The following is a 19,024-nucleotide window of genomic DNA, read 5'->3' as shown; positions in this document are numbered from 1 at the left end:
CACTCTTCCTTCCTTCCTTCCTTCCTTCTAAAAAGCTTTTTATTATTTTATTATTCCTACATCCATCTTAACTTCTATATGTTTTTTCTCTTTGAATATACGAATTAATGCTTGCCAAATCTCTTACGATTTATATAATCGTATTTTCCCTGCATAAACATCGATCACTCGATCTTTCCCTACTCCCCCACTCCCACCACCACCATTTTCTACCTTTCCTCCCACTCCTTACAATCTTTTCCCCCACCTTTACTCAACTTCATTTCAAATTACTCGCGCCTTTTTCGTTTACTTATTTTATATATATATATATATATATATATATATATATATATATATATATATAGGTGGAAATTTCTGGACGAAGTTTCGCATAACTAATTACGAAATAGAAATGTTTTGAAATGTTGTCATGTTATATTATTGATAGATATAATTTGTTCAAATACACATTTGACTGAAATTAATTTTAAACGCATGAATATATATATAATCACTTAAGTCTCTTTTAATTTAATATATCCTATTAATAGATGATTTTAAGAAGGATTTCTTAATAAAATGTAATTGTTATTTTATTGTAATTTTGTACGGATAAAATGTATTATTTACACAGGATCACATATTGTCATGCTATTTTACACGCGTTATGGATATTAACATTTGGTGTTCAACCGTATATACAATTTTTCATAGGATATTTATAAAATATACATATATAGATGTATTTGTCTGTAAAAATAAATATTTCTATTTATAACGACGTTGAGATTCTTTCATATAAATTAAATTATACGATGTATTCATTAAAAAGATGAACTATAGATAAGGAAACTATTAATAATAATTAAACGTGATTACTAATTCTCAAATGGATGATATTTCTATATAAAAAGAGAGAGAGAGAGAGAGAGAGAGAAAGAGAGAAATATGAAATACTACTATTATTTTATATGTATATTATTTGTCATGATTAATTTTATTTAATGTTTGATATAAATAAGTACTTTTCGTTGTTTAACCTTTAATCAATATGAATATGTATAAAGAATTATTAAAAAAAAAAAAAAAAAGAAGAAAATAAAAGAAAAATGCATGGAACACTCACGCGATTGAAATAAAACTTCTTAAGTTTCTCCTACCATCTCTCCCGGAAGTTTTATACGATCGATATTTACCTGTTTCTCTCCCCCCACTATTCAAATAACAAGCTTCTTCTATAAGCTTTTAAAAGCTGTCAATAGAAGTTTCATTTCTAAAATATCTAATCTTTGATAAAAATACTTTCTAAATTGTCTAACTTTATAAAACTTGATTATTCTTCTAATATGCAAATTAGTGAATTTTTGTTTATACCATCACCTAGATAACAACAGATAATAAATTGTATAATAAAAGAAATTTTTTTGTTTTTTTTTTTTTTAAGTACAAAGACATGTGTGTGTGTGTGTTTCTTCATTTCTGTTAATTATAAATAATTAATATAAATAAAATAAGAAAATTATATTCCTTTGCAGATCATAAAGTTTGTCATCGTTCAAATAAAACATTACAAATTGCACATGAATGAATTTTCAATATTAACAATTTTCAGTACCCATTAATGGTTCAATTCCCATAGTCCAAATCAATGATACATCTGTACTTACAGTTACTTCAGGACATTTATCATATGTATTTGAAGTACTAACTAAACCACCAAACTGCATAAGTCCATTATCTAAAAAAAAAAAAAAAAACAGTTGTAATTTAATATTTTATAGTTAATATTATTTTGTCAATGTACTGTATATATATATATACCTAAATTCCATTTTAAACCAGTTGTTGATATGTGATTAGCAGGTGCACCAATTGGTAATAATCCACACCAATTGTTTCCTTGAAGTAATATGCTAGGTATCCTTATTTTGTGAAAACCTGACTTTAACAGCCACGTTAACGAATCACTTGCAATTTGTATTATCTATAAAAAAATAAAAAAAAGAATAAATATTATCTATTATCTATATTTAAACACAACAAACATCATTGTCAACAAATTTACCTGTACATTGGGTATAATCTTTCCAGATTTATAAAGTGTATTAATGTTTCCAAGTAAATGATCAAATCTACCAAAATTTTCAACTATTACGTATACAGCGTTTAACTGTAAAAGATAAAATATGTTTTATAATTGAACATGTATTAAAAATGCAATAACAATTGAAATTGAAATTGTTATAAATTGAATTACATTAATATTTTCTTCCTTAGCATGAATGTTCAATTCCATTAAAGCTTTTGTATAATCTGTGAACATTTGATCAGGTGTCATGATAACTTTAGAACCAATATCTTGTAATTTTTCAATAGTACACTTCGATGAACTATCCATGTCACCAGTAATAAGATTTGGAACATATTTATTATAATTTCCATTAAAAATGTCTATTCCTTCATTGTCCAAATAATTTAACCATCTGTGCGTACCACCATCAACGGTAATAGTCACTTGTGCTACAAACAAACAAACAAACAAACAAATAATTTGACACATTAAACATATTAACAGTTGCAAAATAACACATGTTTTTATTCTATACAAATGTTACCAACCATTTTCCCAAAGTTGAAACATCAGATTGTTCTTCAAACGTATTGGACTATTTAAAATAATGACGGCATATTTGTAATCACTGGTCACGTGAAAAATATTAAGAGGATCCCAAACATTTTTTTCTATTTCCACTTTATGTTGCATTTCCAATTTATATACTTGATGAACTAGATGTGCGAAGAGTAACAAGAAATGAGGTTAAGTCACGCGGTATAATAAAAGGCACATGTATGTATCTATCTCGAAATTTTAATTAAAATCTAAAATATCTATTTATTTTGTGATTCAAACAACACTGATCGAACGATCGATTACACAGCCTATCGAAAACTATTTTAATTTGAGCAATCATCTTACATAACAATTATTCAACTAATATGAACAAGAGAACTTGACGTCCATTTTTTAAAATAATTATTATATTAATAATCGCACATTTATATAATATATTATTTAAACAAAATCACTTAATTACATTGAATAATACATTTTAAAAATGATTTACAACATTTTCGATTCAATTTGAAATCAAATAACCTCACTATTTGATGTATATACATATTATGTATATATAACATACATATGTATATATATATATATATATATAAAAGGTAAGTCACACACACTAATTTTAACACTTCAAATATGCTTCAAATACCTTTTCGTTTTGAAAAACACGTCAAATTTCTTTAACAACAAAAGTTGAATGGATTATGGTTGTATGCTTTTGTTTTTCAACAGCATAATCGTTCATTCGTTCGTTCGTTCGTTTATAACATATTACATATACATAGATATGTATTTACACGTATCATGACATAAATTAAAAATAATATACAATAAAAAATATAATTAAAATATTGAAATAACTTTAAATGTAATTACTTGGAATATTATTCGAAGTAAAAGCTATGTAATAATGAATATATTATATGAATACCTTTTTTTTTTAGTATGATGCAATTTGGAAAAAAAAATTGTCCTTCCATGTAGGTCAAAATTATCAAAATTTTGATAACAATAATGTTGAATTATGCAATAATTTATTTGACTATGTTAGAGTTGGTGGTATTCAATGACACATGCTGTTTATTTAAGATTTCGTAAGATGTGACTTTTCTAAATTTATTTTGGCAGTAGGAAGAACGAACCTTTAACAAAAATAAGAAAATACAAATAATAATAATAAAAGTGTGTATATGATGTGTGGTGATTTTATTATTATTATTTTTTTAAATGCTTATAATAGTTCTTATTTTTATCTGTATTTTCTTTCATTATATTAGATGTATTATACACATTAAGAAGAAAGAATATATATATATAATAGTCAAATTATCAGAATCAGCTGTTAATCCTAAATCATTGAAAATTATGTTACCTCACAATGTCTTCTACAATTTGGATTTGGAAACAAATATCTGGCCTTGCAACGAGATATAATGATGTCGTATATGCACGTCCTATGATTTCACATTCTTATGAATTTCTTGTTTATTTTGGTGGTGATATTCAAGTATGTACAAAATTATCTTATTCCTATTCTTAGATTTGATAAATTTTATATATATATAAACATATGATTTGTTATTTAGGATTTTCAAGATAATATGATAAAACATGTTGAAAAGAAAAAATATACAGAATGGAGTTTGAACAATACTGCTAAGATTTTATCAAACAATTTTCCTAAATATCACGTATTTGTTATACGTCCATCTAGGTAGACATTTCTTCTTTACTATTATATTATAATTTAATCAACAATCTGTATATTACAATATTACATAATGTTATTATTACATCAGGATATCCAACTTATTTAGTTGTTTTGATAATTTTGTTAAATGTAACAATGAATATGGAATTCCAACATTTTCTTCAACATTCAATGCTTTAAATAATCTTCAAGAACTGATTAGATCATTTTGTACACAACTTAATATATTGGATATTAATAAGGTACAGTTTTCCTAATGAATATTATTCTTTAACATCATCTATTAATTAACTCTTTGCCATTTTACAAATTAATCATTCTTATTCTTCAGGATACAGGAATATATGAACCTGATAAAGTAAATCTAACATTAATGGCTTTCAGTAAAGGATGTGTAGTATTAAATCAATTTCTTTATGAATTTCAATATTATCAATCACAATCGATACTTGATACAAGTATGACCAATTTTATAAATAATATAAAAAGTATGTGGTGGTTAGATGGTGGTCATGGTGGTTACAAAGATACTTGGATTACAGATGCAAGTGTACTTGAGTCATTAGCAAAGTTAAGTAAGTCAAAGATAATAATAATAATTAATATCTTCATGAATAAATTTAAATATCAATGTATAATTTTAAAATACAATTTATAGAAATAGATATTAATGTTCATGTGACACCATATCAAATTGAGGATACTTCTAGACCTTGGATAGCTACAGAAGAATCTAGTTTTGTTAATACATTAAAAAGTTTAAATGTGCCTATAAAACGTACTGTACATTTTCAAAATAAACCACGTAGTATAATAATGCATTTTAATATACTTAAAATAATACAAGAATAAACATAAATTTTAATATTAAAATAATTTATATATAAAAATATGGTCACAGGCACACTATTATTATCTTACAAAAATGAATCTATTTAAAAAAAAAAAAAAAAAAAAAGAGAAAAAACTTTATTCTTATTTCTTTGAATTATCAAGAAAATCATGTAATAATCTTTCAAAAATGTTATATGCATTCAGGATAAAAAGAAAAAAAAAGAAAAAAAAAACAACTTGTGGAATTATATTACAATTATGTACATATTATATGCATAAATAATAAATGTAAAATAGGAATGTACTTATAAAAAGTAAACCTATTTTTGTTTTGTTTTGTTTTGTTTTGTTTTGTCCACATATCTTCTTTTTTATGTACAATGCAAATAGTCTTAAATTCCATGAAAAATATTTCAGACGAAAAGACTATTTCTATTAACAATTATTTGTACATTTTGTTTGGCGATAAGTAATACTTTTTGATTCTAAAATTAACAATATGAATTATTACAAATATGAACACATTTCATTTAATCAAAATGATATTTATAATATTAAAAAAAAAATTATATCTTACCATTAGGCACATGTAATAATAAAATTTCTGCCCATTCATCTGAACCATCGCAACAATCGCAATAACCATCATTAACCTTATATGATGGAATTTTTCCTAAACAAAAATTATATTAATGATTTTATTTTGTTCTATAAAATCATTAGTTATATATATATATATATATATATATAGGTAATATACCTTTAAATTTTAATGATGATTCTTCACAATAAAATGTACCATTGTTGCATGCATTTGTACCTGGTTCATCGCTACCATCTAATGGACAATCACAATAATCGTCATTTATTTGTATAAAATCTATTTCTCGTTTGGAAGAAAAACAGACAAATTTGTCTCTAGCGTTTGGAAGATATTTGATAATGTCTTCATTACGTGTACCACGTAAAGAAACCGTACGACCATTTTTATCACGTATTAATTTAGAATATTTTGATTCGTTCCATTTTGAACGTATATTTCCATTTGCTAAAATGTAATTTGATGTTTGTACCGAACCGGTTATTAATTTACCTACTGCAACGGTCACATTGTTCAATTGTTTGAGATAAAATATTTGTTGCACGAAAAATATAATACTAAATATAAGTACACATAATAACATATATTTAGATTTTGATCGGCCAAAACGACGTTTCCAAAATGTTTCACTTTTCATATCTGTTTTTTTGTTTTTTTACTATATCATCGAGTTATTAATATTAATTTAGAATAACATACACAAATGTGCAACAACCATAGTGTATTTTTTTACGTTACGTACACTATTTATTATAACAACACTACGTACATCACAAAGAAATAATATTTAATGTTTTTCTTTTTCTTTTTTTTTTTTACAAATGTTATAATTTTAAAATCAGCAGACAAATCTTTTTTTTAGTATTGTCTAAACACAATTAACACCGTACTACTAACGTGTGTTTATCAACCATTTGTCAAAAACAGATAGCAGCGCCAACAGTAGTAGAAATGTAAACTAACATTTGAAATTTTAAAAAATTAACTCCACTATTTCACTAATTCATATTATTAAATGCACAAAAGTATAAAAAAAAAGTATTACCATAACTATAATTTTATTAAGGAATATGTAGATAACGATTTTTATTTATTTTTTTATGCAAGTCAATTTGTTCTAATTGTTCTAACGTGTGTTTATCAACCATTTGTCAAAAAAAACATATAGCAGCGCCAACAGTAGCAGAAATGTAAACTAACATTTGAAATTTTAAAAAATTAACTCCACTATTTCACTAATTCATATTATTAAATGCACAAAAGTATAAAAAAAAAGTATTACTAACTGTAATTTTATTAAGGAATATGTCGATAACGATTTTTATTTATTTTTTTATGCAAATCAATTTGTTCGAATATTTAAAATAATGCTATAATAATATATAATAAATTTGTTGAACTTATAAACAATGACATCTTTCACAAATATTTTATTATTATTAGCAACAAAAGAGAAGCGCCTTTTTTTTTTTTTTTTTTTTTTTTTTTTAATTACAATATTACGTTTATAATCCCAAAATATTATTATAATTCATGCACTATTATATACAGCACTTTCGTTCTTTACGCATCAAATTTTGAAACATTTCTTTTATAACTGATCCCACATAACATGAAGACATATATGTATATATATAATGAAAAATAAAAAATGGTTTCTCTCAAAATTTAAAAGGAATGTAAATAAAATATAATTATTTATTACAAAATATTTGTTTATCTAACAATTTTGTTGTTGTGCAACTCATAAAAATAATAATAATAATTTAAAAAAGAAAAATCTCGCGCGTAAATAATATCAATATTTAAATTTAAAAAAAAAAAAAAAAAAAAGAATTTTATTATTTTCGTGTACTTAAATAAAAAAAAAAAAAAAAAAAAAAAACATAAAAAATTAACGTAAAAATATTTGATTAGTCATTATTTTGAAACTATTTAATTAGCATTCTTTATTTTTTTTTATAATTAATCCATATAATATGAAAAAATAATTTTTTTTTTATTTTTTCCATAACTCTTAAGCTTGTGAATAATTTTCATCATAACATTTGTATCATCCAAGTACGAAATCACATTTTATAATAATCATCTTTCTCAGAATACTTTTAAAAAACTATATTCACCGTTGGTATATAATATAACAGGATATATCCCCATTCAGTAATTATTTCAATTTATTACTTATATAAAAGATATTTTTTTTTTTTTAAGAAAAATTCAATTTTCAAAAAACAATATGTTAGTTTATACTATTAAAGAATTTTACTCTTTAGCACTTTCTTTTTTTTATTTTTTTTTTATTATTATTAATTGTCATGGAAAAAAGTTTGTAAATTTAACTGTTACTTTTAAAGTAAACATTGCCGATATTAATTAAGTGCTCTCATTTTTTACATTTTCTTTATCATATTCTAAGAGTTTAAAGTAAAATTAATGATTAATTGTATAAACAATAATTCATTTGAAAAAAAAGAAAAAAAAAAGAAAAAAATAAGAGACAAAGCAATTTCTAATAGCTAAATGTGATTTTACAGTATCTTCTGGGGTAGCATACACGGCTTTTATAATATTCGCCTATAGTTTTACATGTTCACTTATGCGAAAGGGTTGGAAAGAAGCAGGATTATCTACACAAACTCATATATAATTCATGCTCTTCCATACTTTTTTTTTTTTTCTTCTTTTTTTCAACAATAATATATACACCAAGAATCACAGACTTTCGCATTCGCCAACAGTATGTTTATCAAGAAAAATAAAACATAAAAGTATCATGTTAATTTTAACAACAATTAGAATATCCAATTAAATTTCTCTATGAAAAGTAATAAATTTATATTATTTTGTATCTAAAAAAAGAAAAAAAAACCAACCAACCAACCAACCAAAAATGTTAATTAAATCATTTATATAATATACTTAATAATCATTAATATTTGAACGATCGTATAATAATAATAATAATTCTTTATATCTCTGAGTATAATAAACTAAACAATGTCTTCTCTCTGATTTGTTAAACTTATTTAAAGAATACTGCCGCTTATATTGATGCACCGTTTTTTTTAAATGGCCCAACAAATATCAAAAATCAAACGTTTCCACCACGAGATTCAACCTCACAGAAGATATTTCGTTCATTGAAAAAACGTGGATATACATAGAGACATATTTTTTTCATAATAGTATTGCAAGTTACTTCAATGTTTTTTTTTGTTTTTATAAACTGCAAATTCTCAGCTATACATATCTTAAAACTATCTTACTAAGTAACTGCTTGGCATTATAACTTTAGTAGTAGTAATAGTAATAGTAGTAGTAGTAATAACTTTATAAACAAAAAGTTATACCTTCTTAATTGTATTAGATTCATTTATAGTCTATGAGCACAATGCGTAATTGGATAAATTCGTAGTAGTAATAATATTAACTGATTTTTGTAATGTAAAATTTATATATAAGAGAAAAAAAAAAAAAGGAAGTTATAAACTGACCAGTAAAAAATCTGACTTCAAGCAGATTACATACTAAGATAGCCACGTGATTGGCTTCGTTTACGTCCTATAAGATAGGCAACCAATACAATGACTACCAAAACTGCTAGTGCACAACCCACAGCTATTGGGACAATGTCTGGTGTGTCCAGTTTGCAGTCTTTGACTATACACAAATAATAAATGAAAATGATTATATATTATAATATAACAGTTAATTATACATTCATGAGAAATAATATTTTACCTTCGCCAAAATTAACAGATTTGTCAGCTTTAAAAGCTTGGAATTGCAAATCAGACATCATTAAATATCCTTTTGTTTTGTTAGAGTCAAAAGTGAAATTTTCTTGTTTCAAACATCTGTAAGAGTTACTTAAACCGGTAGAGAATAATGTTGCATTGTGTATATACATTGAAGTTTTATCTGTAAATAAAATTGAAATGTTATAAAGATAATTAAAACATTGTAATGAGAATTAATAACAGAGAGAGAGAGAGAGAGAAAAAAAAATGAAAATCTTCAACAACAACAAAAATATAAAACATCTCTTACTTCCTTCAGTAATATTAAGTTCTAAATGATGAAAATGATATTGTTTTGTTGTATCATTCTTGGAAAAGTGAAGAGTAAAAGTATTAGTAACATTTACAGTGGTATTCCATTGCAAAGCTATAGATTGTTCTAATTTTCCACAGGAACCAGATACTTTAGTTTCATTTGTTCTATCAGGTAGATTGAATACTTTGTATGTCGTCTAAAAAGAAAAAAGAAACAAATGTTAACAATATTTTTCTTTTTTTTTTTTCAAAGAAATCTTATAAATAAGAAAAACAAATTTACAATAATATTTTTGAAATAAGTGAAATTAAAAACAAACCTGATTAGTTTGATCAGAAAATTCAGAAACGTTAAATTGTACAGCCATAGCAACAACAATACAAGTTTCATTGGATCCATTGAGTATCCATTTTCCAGGTTTTGGAGTTGGTAATGGGACGGGTGGTGCTGCAGTGGTGGTTGGTGATGGTGAAGGAGTGGTAGTGGATGTTGTTGTTGTTTTTGGAGTAGTAGTAGTAGTAGTAGTAGTAGTAGTAGTAGTAGTAGTAGTAGTAGTTGTTGTTGTTGTATTAGGTTTTATAGTATTTGGTACTACAGGTTCTTCAGTATTATTATTTGTATTAGAATCAGTTTCAGCAACACTTTTTGGTGTATTTTGATCTACGAGTGTATTTGCAGATGTAATTTCAATAATCGGAGTAGTATTCGGCAATGCAGAATCTTGTTTTTTAATATTTGCTGCTGCTGCTGCTGCTGCTACTGCATTTGGTACAATAGTATTTTTAACTTGTGGATCTATTGGATTTGCATTAGGTGTTAAAGATTGTTTAGAATCTGCTTGTACTGTTTGATCAACTACATTGTTAGAATTTGGATGTAAATTGACATTTGCCGATGGTACTTGTCCAATATTTGCAGATTCATTCAAAATCTTTGCCTTCGTTTGATCATGAGACTGTCCATTTATACCATAACCTATAAAATATTCAAATTTCAATATATACTTTCATATTGCGTGAGATTAATCTTTAATTGTTATATAAAATTATACGCATAATATGTGCATAATATATATATATGTGTGTGTGTGTTAATAAATTATCATTGAACAGTGTAAAAAAAAATATATATATATATTTCTTATCAGGATTTCTTTCTCGCCATTATTTATTTTTTATCTTCGTCTTGTATTTTTATTATTTTTTCACATACACGTGAACATTCAATGCAATTTGTTAATACATTATAAATAGCTTAGTTAATACATTAGCTAATTCAAAGGAATAATATTTCTTATCTCTTGTTTAGTTTAATAAAGTTGAAAATATTTTTATATACATTTTTTTTCTTTTTTTTTTTTTTTTTATAACACAAAATATCCATCTTACTTATCAAACACATATTTTCATCGATTTGTGACGCACAAATATTTTATATTATACAAAGAAGATTATTTAGTTTCATATTGAATATAAAATATATGATTAATGATTCAACAATTCATTATAAATAATTAATAAAATTAATAGAAAGTATGAGTGATTTTTATGATTTATTTTTTAATATATATATATATATATATATATGTACATTAACATAACATATGATTAATGATTCAAAAATGCATTATAAATGATTAATAAAATTAATAGAAAGTATGAGTGATTTTTATGATTTATTTTTTAATATAATGTAATATATATATATATGTACATTAACATAACAAGTAATTTTTTGTATTACGTGTAAAAAAATATGAATAATTTCAAATATAAATATCAAAGTTATGACTTCATCATCCACCCTCCTAGTTCTTATCTTATGTAATATATACGATACTAGATTATGCATGCATCTGCATATTAAATTCCTTTCTTTTTCTGTATAATTAAATTCAGTATATAATATGCAATTACTATAAAAACTGTCTTAAGAATGTAAACTCAAAAAAAAAAAAAAAAGAAGAAATAATTTTGACACAATGGATTTAAATAAACATTTGTATTGTAAAATTTATGTTTAATCATATGTATATATAAAAAAAAGAAAAAAAATAGAAAGATAAAAACATATTGATAACTTTTCTAACTTATTTTTGTTATGCCATATTTTTTTAAAACATTATTAATAATAATAATAATAAAATGATTAATTATTTAAAAATCATCCTTAAACAACATCTTTGAACAAAGGATAATTATAACATTTTGTTTCACAATGTTATTATTAATAAATTGACGTTTTATTTTATTTCATTATATATTATTTTGAAATGTTGAAATTAAATGCAATTTGTAACATAAATGAAAAATTGTTCGATTTTAATGTCGTTAGAAAATCAAATCCTCTTCCTCCTCCTCCTCCTCCTCCCCCACCTTCAGATTATTCAGAAAACATACGTGAACGACAAGCTACCGTCTTTTATTTTACATTCCTTTTCTTTTTTTTTTTTTTTTTTATCGATCGTCAAAATCAAATAAAAGTATTGTCGTTCAATATGTTATATCAATTTGTACAATCTTCATATATTAATTATAAAAAAAAAAAAAAATTAGAAATCAAATTTGATTGCATTCATCAAAACGTAATTACATCAAAAGCATACAAAGAGAAAGAAAAAAAGAAAGAAAGAAAGAAAGAAAAAAAAAATTCCCTTTTTTATTTCTAGATGGAAAATTACTTTATAGATTGCTACGTCATGAATCTCTTTCTCTTTCTCTCATATACTAACACGATCTGCCATTTGCATTAAAATTATCAGTAAATATATATATATATATATATACATATATAATATAAATCTGTATACGTACCTGATATTGCGCAAAATAAAATAAGCAATGTGATTTTAAACATGTCGGCTAATAATCAATTAACTTCACTGTTTTCTTGTTAATCCTAGACAGAATTGTACTTTACCTCTGATATACCGATGAAATCTGAATATCACGAGAAGACAACGAACGTTAAAATGGGTATCAAATACAAAATAAAGCAAACAGCTTGACTTTTATCAAGCGTTCGAAAACTCACCGAAATTATGCGAAATATACAATCGAAGTAGCTTAAAGGCAAGTTCACAAATGCGATTATATTATTGTTGATTAAATTGATTTTTAATTAATATTATATATCAAAGATAATAACTGTTGATTTTATTTTTTTTTTTAATTTAATTCTAATTTTTAATAAAAACAAAAACACACACAAGTCGTTCTTTTTAATTTATTGATGAAAGCACCACAGTCCAAGATGGAGGTTCTCTTTGTTCTGTTCTATTACGTCTTCCCCCACTATACCCCAACCGTAGTACTGTTATAATCATTTTTATTGGTTCTTACCGGAATGAAGAATTTTGTGCGCATGCGCAATTATTAGGCGGCATATAATGCTTCATTTGAATAGAAAGGACTAATTGTAAATTTGATTTATCTTTTTACTATAATAACGAGATATTTATTATAAAAGTGCAAGTTTATTGATAACAAAACTTCAAAAGATTTCGTTTAATTTCAAACATGATATAATATTAATAAAGCAATATTTGCTTTATTTAAATTTTGTTGGAAAATATTATTTGTATAAATTTACCTTCAATTTATTATTTTGTCGTTTTATTATAATTATCAGAAGTATATCGTTTAAGGATATATGTGTAATTTTTATATTCAGTCTATGCTATTTGAGAATTCATTCCACCTAATCTCTTCAGTTTTCTTGCATCTTCTTGTTTTTGTAATAAAGGAATTAAAAATAATATTAAACCACTAATAGCAATCATACTGCCAGCAGTATAAAAACCAGGGTCATATGAACCAAGTCCATCATATAACCAACCTGAAAATAATCAAATTGAAAATTAACAAATTTACATTCATGTATATTCAATGTATTTAATAATTCTGCATTTTGTAACCTGCTATAGGTGGTCCAAGAAGAGATGCAAAGCCTTGGAAAAGTAATAATAATCCAAAGGAATTTGTAAGACGACTTAAGCCTAATAAATCAACTAAAATAACAGAAGTAAGGCCTACGTATGCTCCAGCAGTAAAGCCATAAACGATACAGTAAAATGCAAAAGTATAAAAATTGGTACATAAAGTGCTAAATAGTGTAGCTACAATAAGAAAAATATTATTATATATATATTTTTATTATTAATTTGTCTATTATTTATAAATTATTACTTACCAGCACCACATATCGTTAAACAAATATTATAGACAAGAAGTCGATTGATCCATGGCTTATCAGATACATATCCTAAAATAATACGACCTAAAGTATTAGCTACTCCAATAATTGCAAGTAAATAACTAGCTAAGCTTTTGTTTATTCCTCGTTCTTCTGCTTGTGGCTGTAAACAAGAAAATATATAATTACAAAGTACTTTTAAGGAATTAAAAAGTGTGAATAATAATTATTGATATTTACCAGTAGGTATATATAAGGCACATTAAATCCAATACTGGTACAAAAATTAGAAAATGTAAAAAGAATGAACATAGGATTCTTTAAAAGAGAAGTATCCTCCATATCTTCAAGTATATCTCTCGTATTTTCAGATTTAGGGGACAATGCCGTATTATTTTTAGCCTTATTTATTTCAATATTCTTCGATACATTTTTAAAATATGTATCTGAGTGAGTAATATCCTCTTTATTATTAACATCCAAGGATTTACTGTAAAAGTATACAATAAATTTAATTAATATACAATTATCTCAGATTATTAAATCATTTATGAAACAAAATGTATTATAAGAACATTTCTGTATAATGCAATTTAAAAATAGATATTGATAATATAATAAGAAGAGATAAAAATAAAATTAAAATACAAATAGAATCTTAATGCAAATGATACAGACGAATAATTACGAATGTTTCCCAGACTGCCATGATGAAATCCGTTGTAACACCTGTTCACTTCGACACTTCCAAATCCTCTTATAAGTGATTGTTTATAATGACTGCTAACTTTAGTTATTAATACAGGATGACTTAAAGCAGTCCTCATACCAAAAGAAAGTGGCATAACTTCCTTTTCAATATCATTTACATTATTGAATTTAATATTATTTTTCAGATCGTTAACTTCATTTGAACATTCATCTTGATTGGTAAATTTGTCTCTACTTTGTAATTCATGATATATTCCCTAAAACAGAAACAAACGTTTTAATTAAACTGTAAAATTATTTTGTTTTGTTATTACATTAAATTAATTGATCAATTATACCTCTGAATTACGATTCCTTTTAGACACTGGAGTTTCGAGTGGTCTGAAAAAAGCTCCGAGTACAATACAATTCAAAACAATACCAGAACATATCATCATTGTTCCTCTCCATCCATAATTTGATATAAGAGATTCCAAACAAGGAGCAAAAACGAGAGTTCCTAAACCTGAACCACAAACGGCTATACCCGTAGCTAACGAACGATACTTTTCAAAGTAACAAGTAACGCTCACTATAGCTGGTAAATATATTAATCCAAAACCTAAACCTGTGTACATATAAATATAACAACATTGTGATTTTAAAGAATAATTGAAAAGAAATTATTTCATTTCATTTACCTGTTCCAAGGCCAATGGTGAAGTATAACATAATGATACTACCTGCCCATACACTTGCTAACAGACAAGTACTTGCTAAAATTGAACCTGCTATGGTTACCGCTCGACAGCCATATTTGTTCACAAACAATCCAGATATTGGACCTTTAAATTGAACAAGAAAATTCCAATTATTACAAGTAAATTATATACAATTATTATCAATTAATTATTAAATTTAATTATGTGGATATTTCTTACCTGAACACAAAGTTACACCAACGAGTATGGAAGCAATCCAAGCAGTTGCTCCTTTTCCTTCCTCGAAGTAATAAAGAAGTTCCAAATAAAAAACACCAAAAGAATAAGTCACCCCATCGGCTGTTAAACAAAATAAAGGATACATGAAATATAATAAATAAATAAATATATATATATATATATATGTATCGTTTACATAGAAATGTTCAAAATTAGAAAATCTTATCAATGAGAATTAAAAACAATATGGCGATTATTTAATTAAAAAACGAACAATTATTGGTGATTATTTGATTAAATACAGATTTAATTATACGAATCATTATGATATGAATATAAATGTTAAATAAAATGCATATTATTTATTAAAAATTGTTAAAATGAATCTTACCAATAATTATTTAAAAAGAATACTTTAATAATACTTTGCTTAATAAGATTTCATTCTGGAAATGAAACAATAGTAAATATATTACAAAACTATATTGAATGACCTATTAAAATAGATATACATATATATATATATTCGTAACTATCAGTCGTGAGTAATAAAGATAATACTTTAGTCGATGTCCGGAACAAAACCATCATCGATCTAATTTCATTGTGCATTACAATTGAATTCGTAAAACGATTTTTAATTTCTCTAATTAAAGCACACGCGACTTGACAAATATTATGATAAAATTGATTTACGAGGTCACGAAAAAATGTTTTATTTTGATTATTAATAGCATTGAGGAGCGGTTTTATCATTATCTTAACAAGGAAAATATAAGATTTGAATTTCTTTGATTATAATATGCTCGTTTTAAAGATACATTTATATTAAAAACTGTTAACAACACAAATACAAATGAAATTTTGCGATCAAAATGATCGAATAATATAATACAATGTATTTGTACGAGAATGTTAATTCATTTGAATGAACGTATAATACGAGAATAAAACTGAACAACAAGAGAATGATAAGAGGAAATGATGACTCAAGTCAAAAAATGTCTTTTTTTTTTTTTTTTTTTTTTTTTTATAGAAAAGAAGAGACAAATATACAGTGTATTCTCAACTGTAAACGTACAAAAAATGTTTCTTTTTACAACACAACACCGTTTCAATTAAAGTCAACAAAGGTTATCTAAATTTGACTTTTTTTCTTCTTCTTCTTCTTCTTCAATCTTTTCGCAGATAAATATGTAAAATAATATATGTATATTTGTATCTTTTTTATTGTCAAAATTTACGTACTGTATTTTCAGCACGTAACTTCGAATGATAACATAATAATGAAATAATCATAAATCGTTTTAATCTTCATCTTCAGTTTCATGCGTTATTCTATTTACAAATGAAAATGTTATCGTTAATTTAATGCATTAATTATTATTTATACATGAACTGTATTTGAATATTTCAATCATTGTATCAAATAAATTTATCGTGCATACAAAATTTCAAATACAAATTTATACATTCTTTTGTGTTTTTTTTTTTTTCTATTTTTAAATAATTAAATACCTAATCGATTTTTGTATTATAAATTATTGTTTAATTTTCACAAATATTGATCAAAAAAAAAATGTGGAAAAATTCCAGTTTTGGTTTTAGCAAAAAACATACAACAAAATGGAGTCTTATACATCATCGTAAATATATATATATATATATATAACACATATACAATATGTTAAAGATAGTTCGGAGATGATATTCTTTCTTCTCAAAACGTTCGTTTCAAAGAACTTTAGCGTCAAATTCACAATGCAACAAAGAAAAATCATGTTGGAGATAAATGACGCATGTTTTATATATATATATATATATATATATACAGTTTTACGCTTCACCGATCATGAAATTTCGACGTTACCATTTTTATCGTGAATTGATATTTGATATTGATCATGATATTATCAAATTCTTGATTATTTTTTAACAATTCTATCTCTATTAAAGATTGTAAACACGAAAAACAACATAGAAATAAGGTAATCAAAATCGGGGAGCTTTATCGCGAGTGTTTTGAACAAATCGTGAAACTCATTGACCGTTGAACCACGAGAGAGATGATCTATATTTAATAAAATAATAAAATGATCGAAAAGTATTTGTCAAAGAAACTTATTTAATGAAAATACAAGTTTTACTATATTAAAAAAAAAAAAAAAAGGAGGAAGGAAGGAAGGAAGGAAAGAACACAAAAGAGAATAAATCGAAACTTCGTATGAACGTATGAAAATACAAATATACAAATGTTTTATATATTGAATCACGATAAATGATTCATGTTATAAACAGCAAAATGAAAACTAGAAAAGGATCAATGTCTTTTATCAAAGATCACGTACGTGTATGATAGAATGGATACATTGTGAAATTCAAAAGAAAAATGCGGTCGAGGACGTTTGACAATTCGATATTTTCATGGAAATCGCGTGACTATGCGGATTTAAAATTAAAATAAAAAAAACAAAAAAGGAGATAAAGGAAATGAAAAGAGAAAAAAAAATCAAACAAAAAGAAAGAATAAATGATATCAATGATAACACTTACTAATAACGTGTATGAGAAAGGACGCAAGGACGACGAACCAGCCCCATCCTCCGTCTGGTGGTTTTGATAAACCATTAGTAGTAGTCCTTGTAGAATGATTTTCCATTAACGAATGTGTTTCCTCGACATTGTTATCTTTTAATTGAATTTTTTGAACAGTTTCCTCCTCTTCCTTTGTTGTTTCAGATTTCGAGCACGCACTTGCACTCACACACGCCATGAGTTTCGCGATCTATCGCGCGCGTTAGCGCGCAACCAACTATCCAGTCTTGTCTTTCGATTCTGATTGTAAATACGAATCTGAGAAGCTATTATATTAAAGAGAACAAGAGAGAGAGAGAGAGAGAGGGTCAACGAAACCCCTGACGCTACCGTACATATGAATATCTCTTTTGTATATTTATACTTCTCTACCCCTACCCTCCATTTTTGTTTATTTATCAATGACTTTCAGTTAACGGCTCTTCTCCTTCGAACCTCAATTTTATTTTCTATTTTATTTTTGTCATATATTATTTCTTATGTTGTATTTATTATTCAATCTTATATGATATCTTCGTAAAAGAGTACATTTGAAATTTTTCGTTCGATATTTCTTTTCGATTAATCGATCAGTCGATCTATGTAGTATGCGCGCGCATTTCATTCAAATGAAGTACCGTATATCCTTGAATAATAATTATTTTCTTGATATTATTATTAAATAATAGTACGAAAATAATATCATATTTTTAATTATTGTATAATAATATATTATAATATGTTTTGCGTTACAAAATATAATAATTATATATTGTTAATTAATAATGATTGATATATTATTAAAAAAAAAA

The 19,024-nt window shown here is 24.9% G+C and overlaps 4 protein-coding genes and 1 long non-coding RNA gene across 10 annotated transcripts; 2 read left to right on the top strand and 3 right to left on the bottom strand.

Annotated features, from left to right (window-relative positions):
- Positions 1–395: 395 nt before the first annotated feature.
- LOC107066444 (thiamine pyrophosphokinase 1) lies at positions 396–7,537 on the bottom strand. The gene is made up of 7 exons (XM_089169946.1): positions 5,917–7,537; positions 5,734–5,829; positions 2,602–2,769; positions 2,240–2,502; positions 2,048–2,152; positions 1,804–1,966; positions 396–1,720 (listed from the first exon to the last, which is right to left on the bottom strand). Exons 1-7 carry the CDS (start codon positions 6,392–6,394, stop codon positions 1,581–1,583), a joined length of 1,413 nt encoding a protein of 470 aa, XP_089026072.1. The 5' UTR covers positions 6,395–7,537; the 3' UTR covers positions 396–1,580.
- On the top strand, positions 2,692–5,587 carry LOC107066443 (mitochondrial protein C2orf69 homolog). Of its 5 annotated transcripts, XM_089169888.1 has the most exons (7): positions 2,692–2,830; positions 3,556–3,793; positions 3,889–4,118; positions 4,198–4,325; positions 4,411–4,564; positions 4,654–4,897; positions 4,981–5,587. In XM_089169888.1, the coding sequence occupies exons 3-7, from the start codon at positions 3,990–3,992 to the stop codon at positions 5,172–5,174; spliced, it is 849 nt and encodes a 282-aa protein (XP_089026014.1). In that variant the 5' UTR covers positions 2,692–2,830; positions 3,556–3,793; positions 3,889–3,989; the 3' UTR covers positions 5,175–5,587. The 5 variants fall into 5 exon arrangements, with proteins under 5 accessions (XP_089026014.1, XP_015176556.2, XP_089026009.1 ...); XM_015321070.2 differs by lacking the exon at positions 3,556–3,793; XM_089169883.1 differs by having other exon boundaries at positions 3,556–4,118.
- Positions 7,538–7,677: 140 nt separating the features above from the next.
- Positions 7,678–13,005, bottom strand: LOC107066439 (uncharacterized). Of its 2 annotated transcripts, XM_015321064.2 has the most exons (6): positions 12,847–13,005; positions 12,627–12,752; positions 10,133–10,788; positions 9,808–10,009; positions 9,499–9,678; positions 7,678–9,417 (listed from the first exon to the last, which is right to left on the bottom strand). In XM_015321064.2, exons 2-6 carry the CDS (start codon positions 12,667–12,669, stop codon positions 9,278–9,280), a joined length of 1,221 nt encoding a protein of 406 aa, XP_015176550.2. In that variant the 5' UTR covers positions 12,670–12,752; positions 12,847–13,005; the 3' UTR covers positions 7,678–9,277. The 2 variants fall into 2 exon arrangements, with proteins under 2 accessions (XP_015176550.2, XP_015176548.2); XM_015321062.2 differs by lacking the exon at positions 12,847–13,005 and having other exon boundaries at positions 12,627–12,809.
- LOC149033759 (uncharacterized) lies at positions 12,744–14,003 on the top strand. The gene is made up of 2 exons (XR_016175796.1): positions 12,744–12,884; positions 13,739–14,003. It is a non-coding gene; the product is annotated as an uncharacterized LOC149033759 (long non-coding RNA).
- Positions 13,269–18,880, bottom strand: LOC107066438 (Monocarboxylate transporter 1). Its single transcript, XM_015321061.2, has 9 exons — positions 18,192–18,880; positions 15,639–15,758; positions 15,399–15,542; positions 15,057–15,325; positions 14,686–14,975; positions 14,248–14,497; positions 14,005–14,170; positions 13,730–13,930; positions 13,269–13,650 (listed from the first exon to the last, which is right to left on the bottom strand). The coding sequence occupies exons 1-9, from the start codon at positions 18,409–18,411 to the stop codon at positions 13,487–13,489; spliced, it is 1,824 nt and encodes a 607-aa protein (XP_015176547.1). The 5' UTR covers positions 18,412–18,880; the 3' UTR covers positions 13,269–13,486.
- Between the last annotated feature and the right edge of the window lie 144 nt (positions 18,881–19,024).

This window comes from Polistes dominula, unplaced genomic scaffold (assembly GCF_049000335.1).
Source record: "Polistes dominula isolate Pdom_NZ unplaced genomic scaffold, Pdom_raw_medaka contig_29, whole genome shotgun sequence".
NCBI classification, from domain to species: Eukaryota; Metazoa; Arthropoda; class Insecta; order Hymenoptera; family Vespidae; genus Polistes; species Polistes dominula.
Note: the sequence above shows the minus strand (reverse complement) of the source record. Positions and strands in the feature narration are given on the sequence as shown.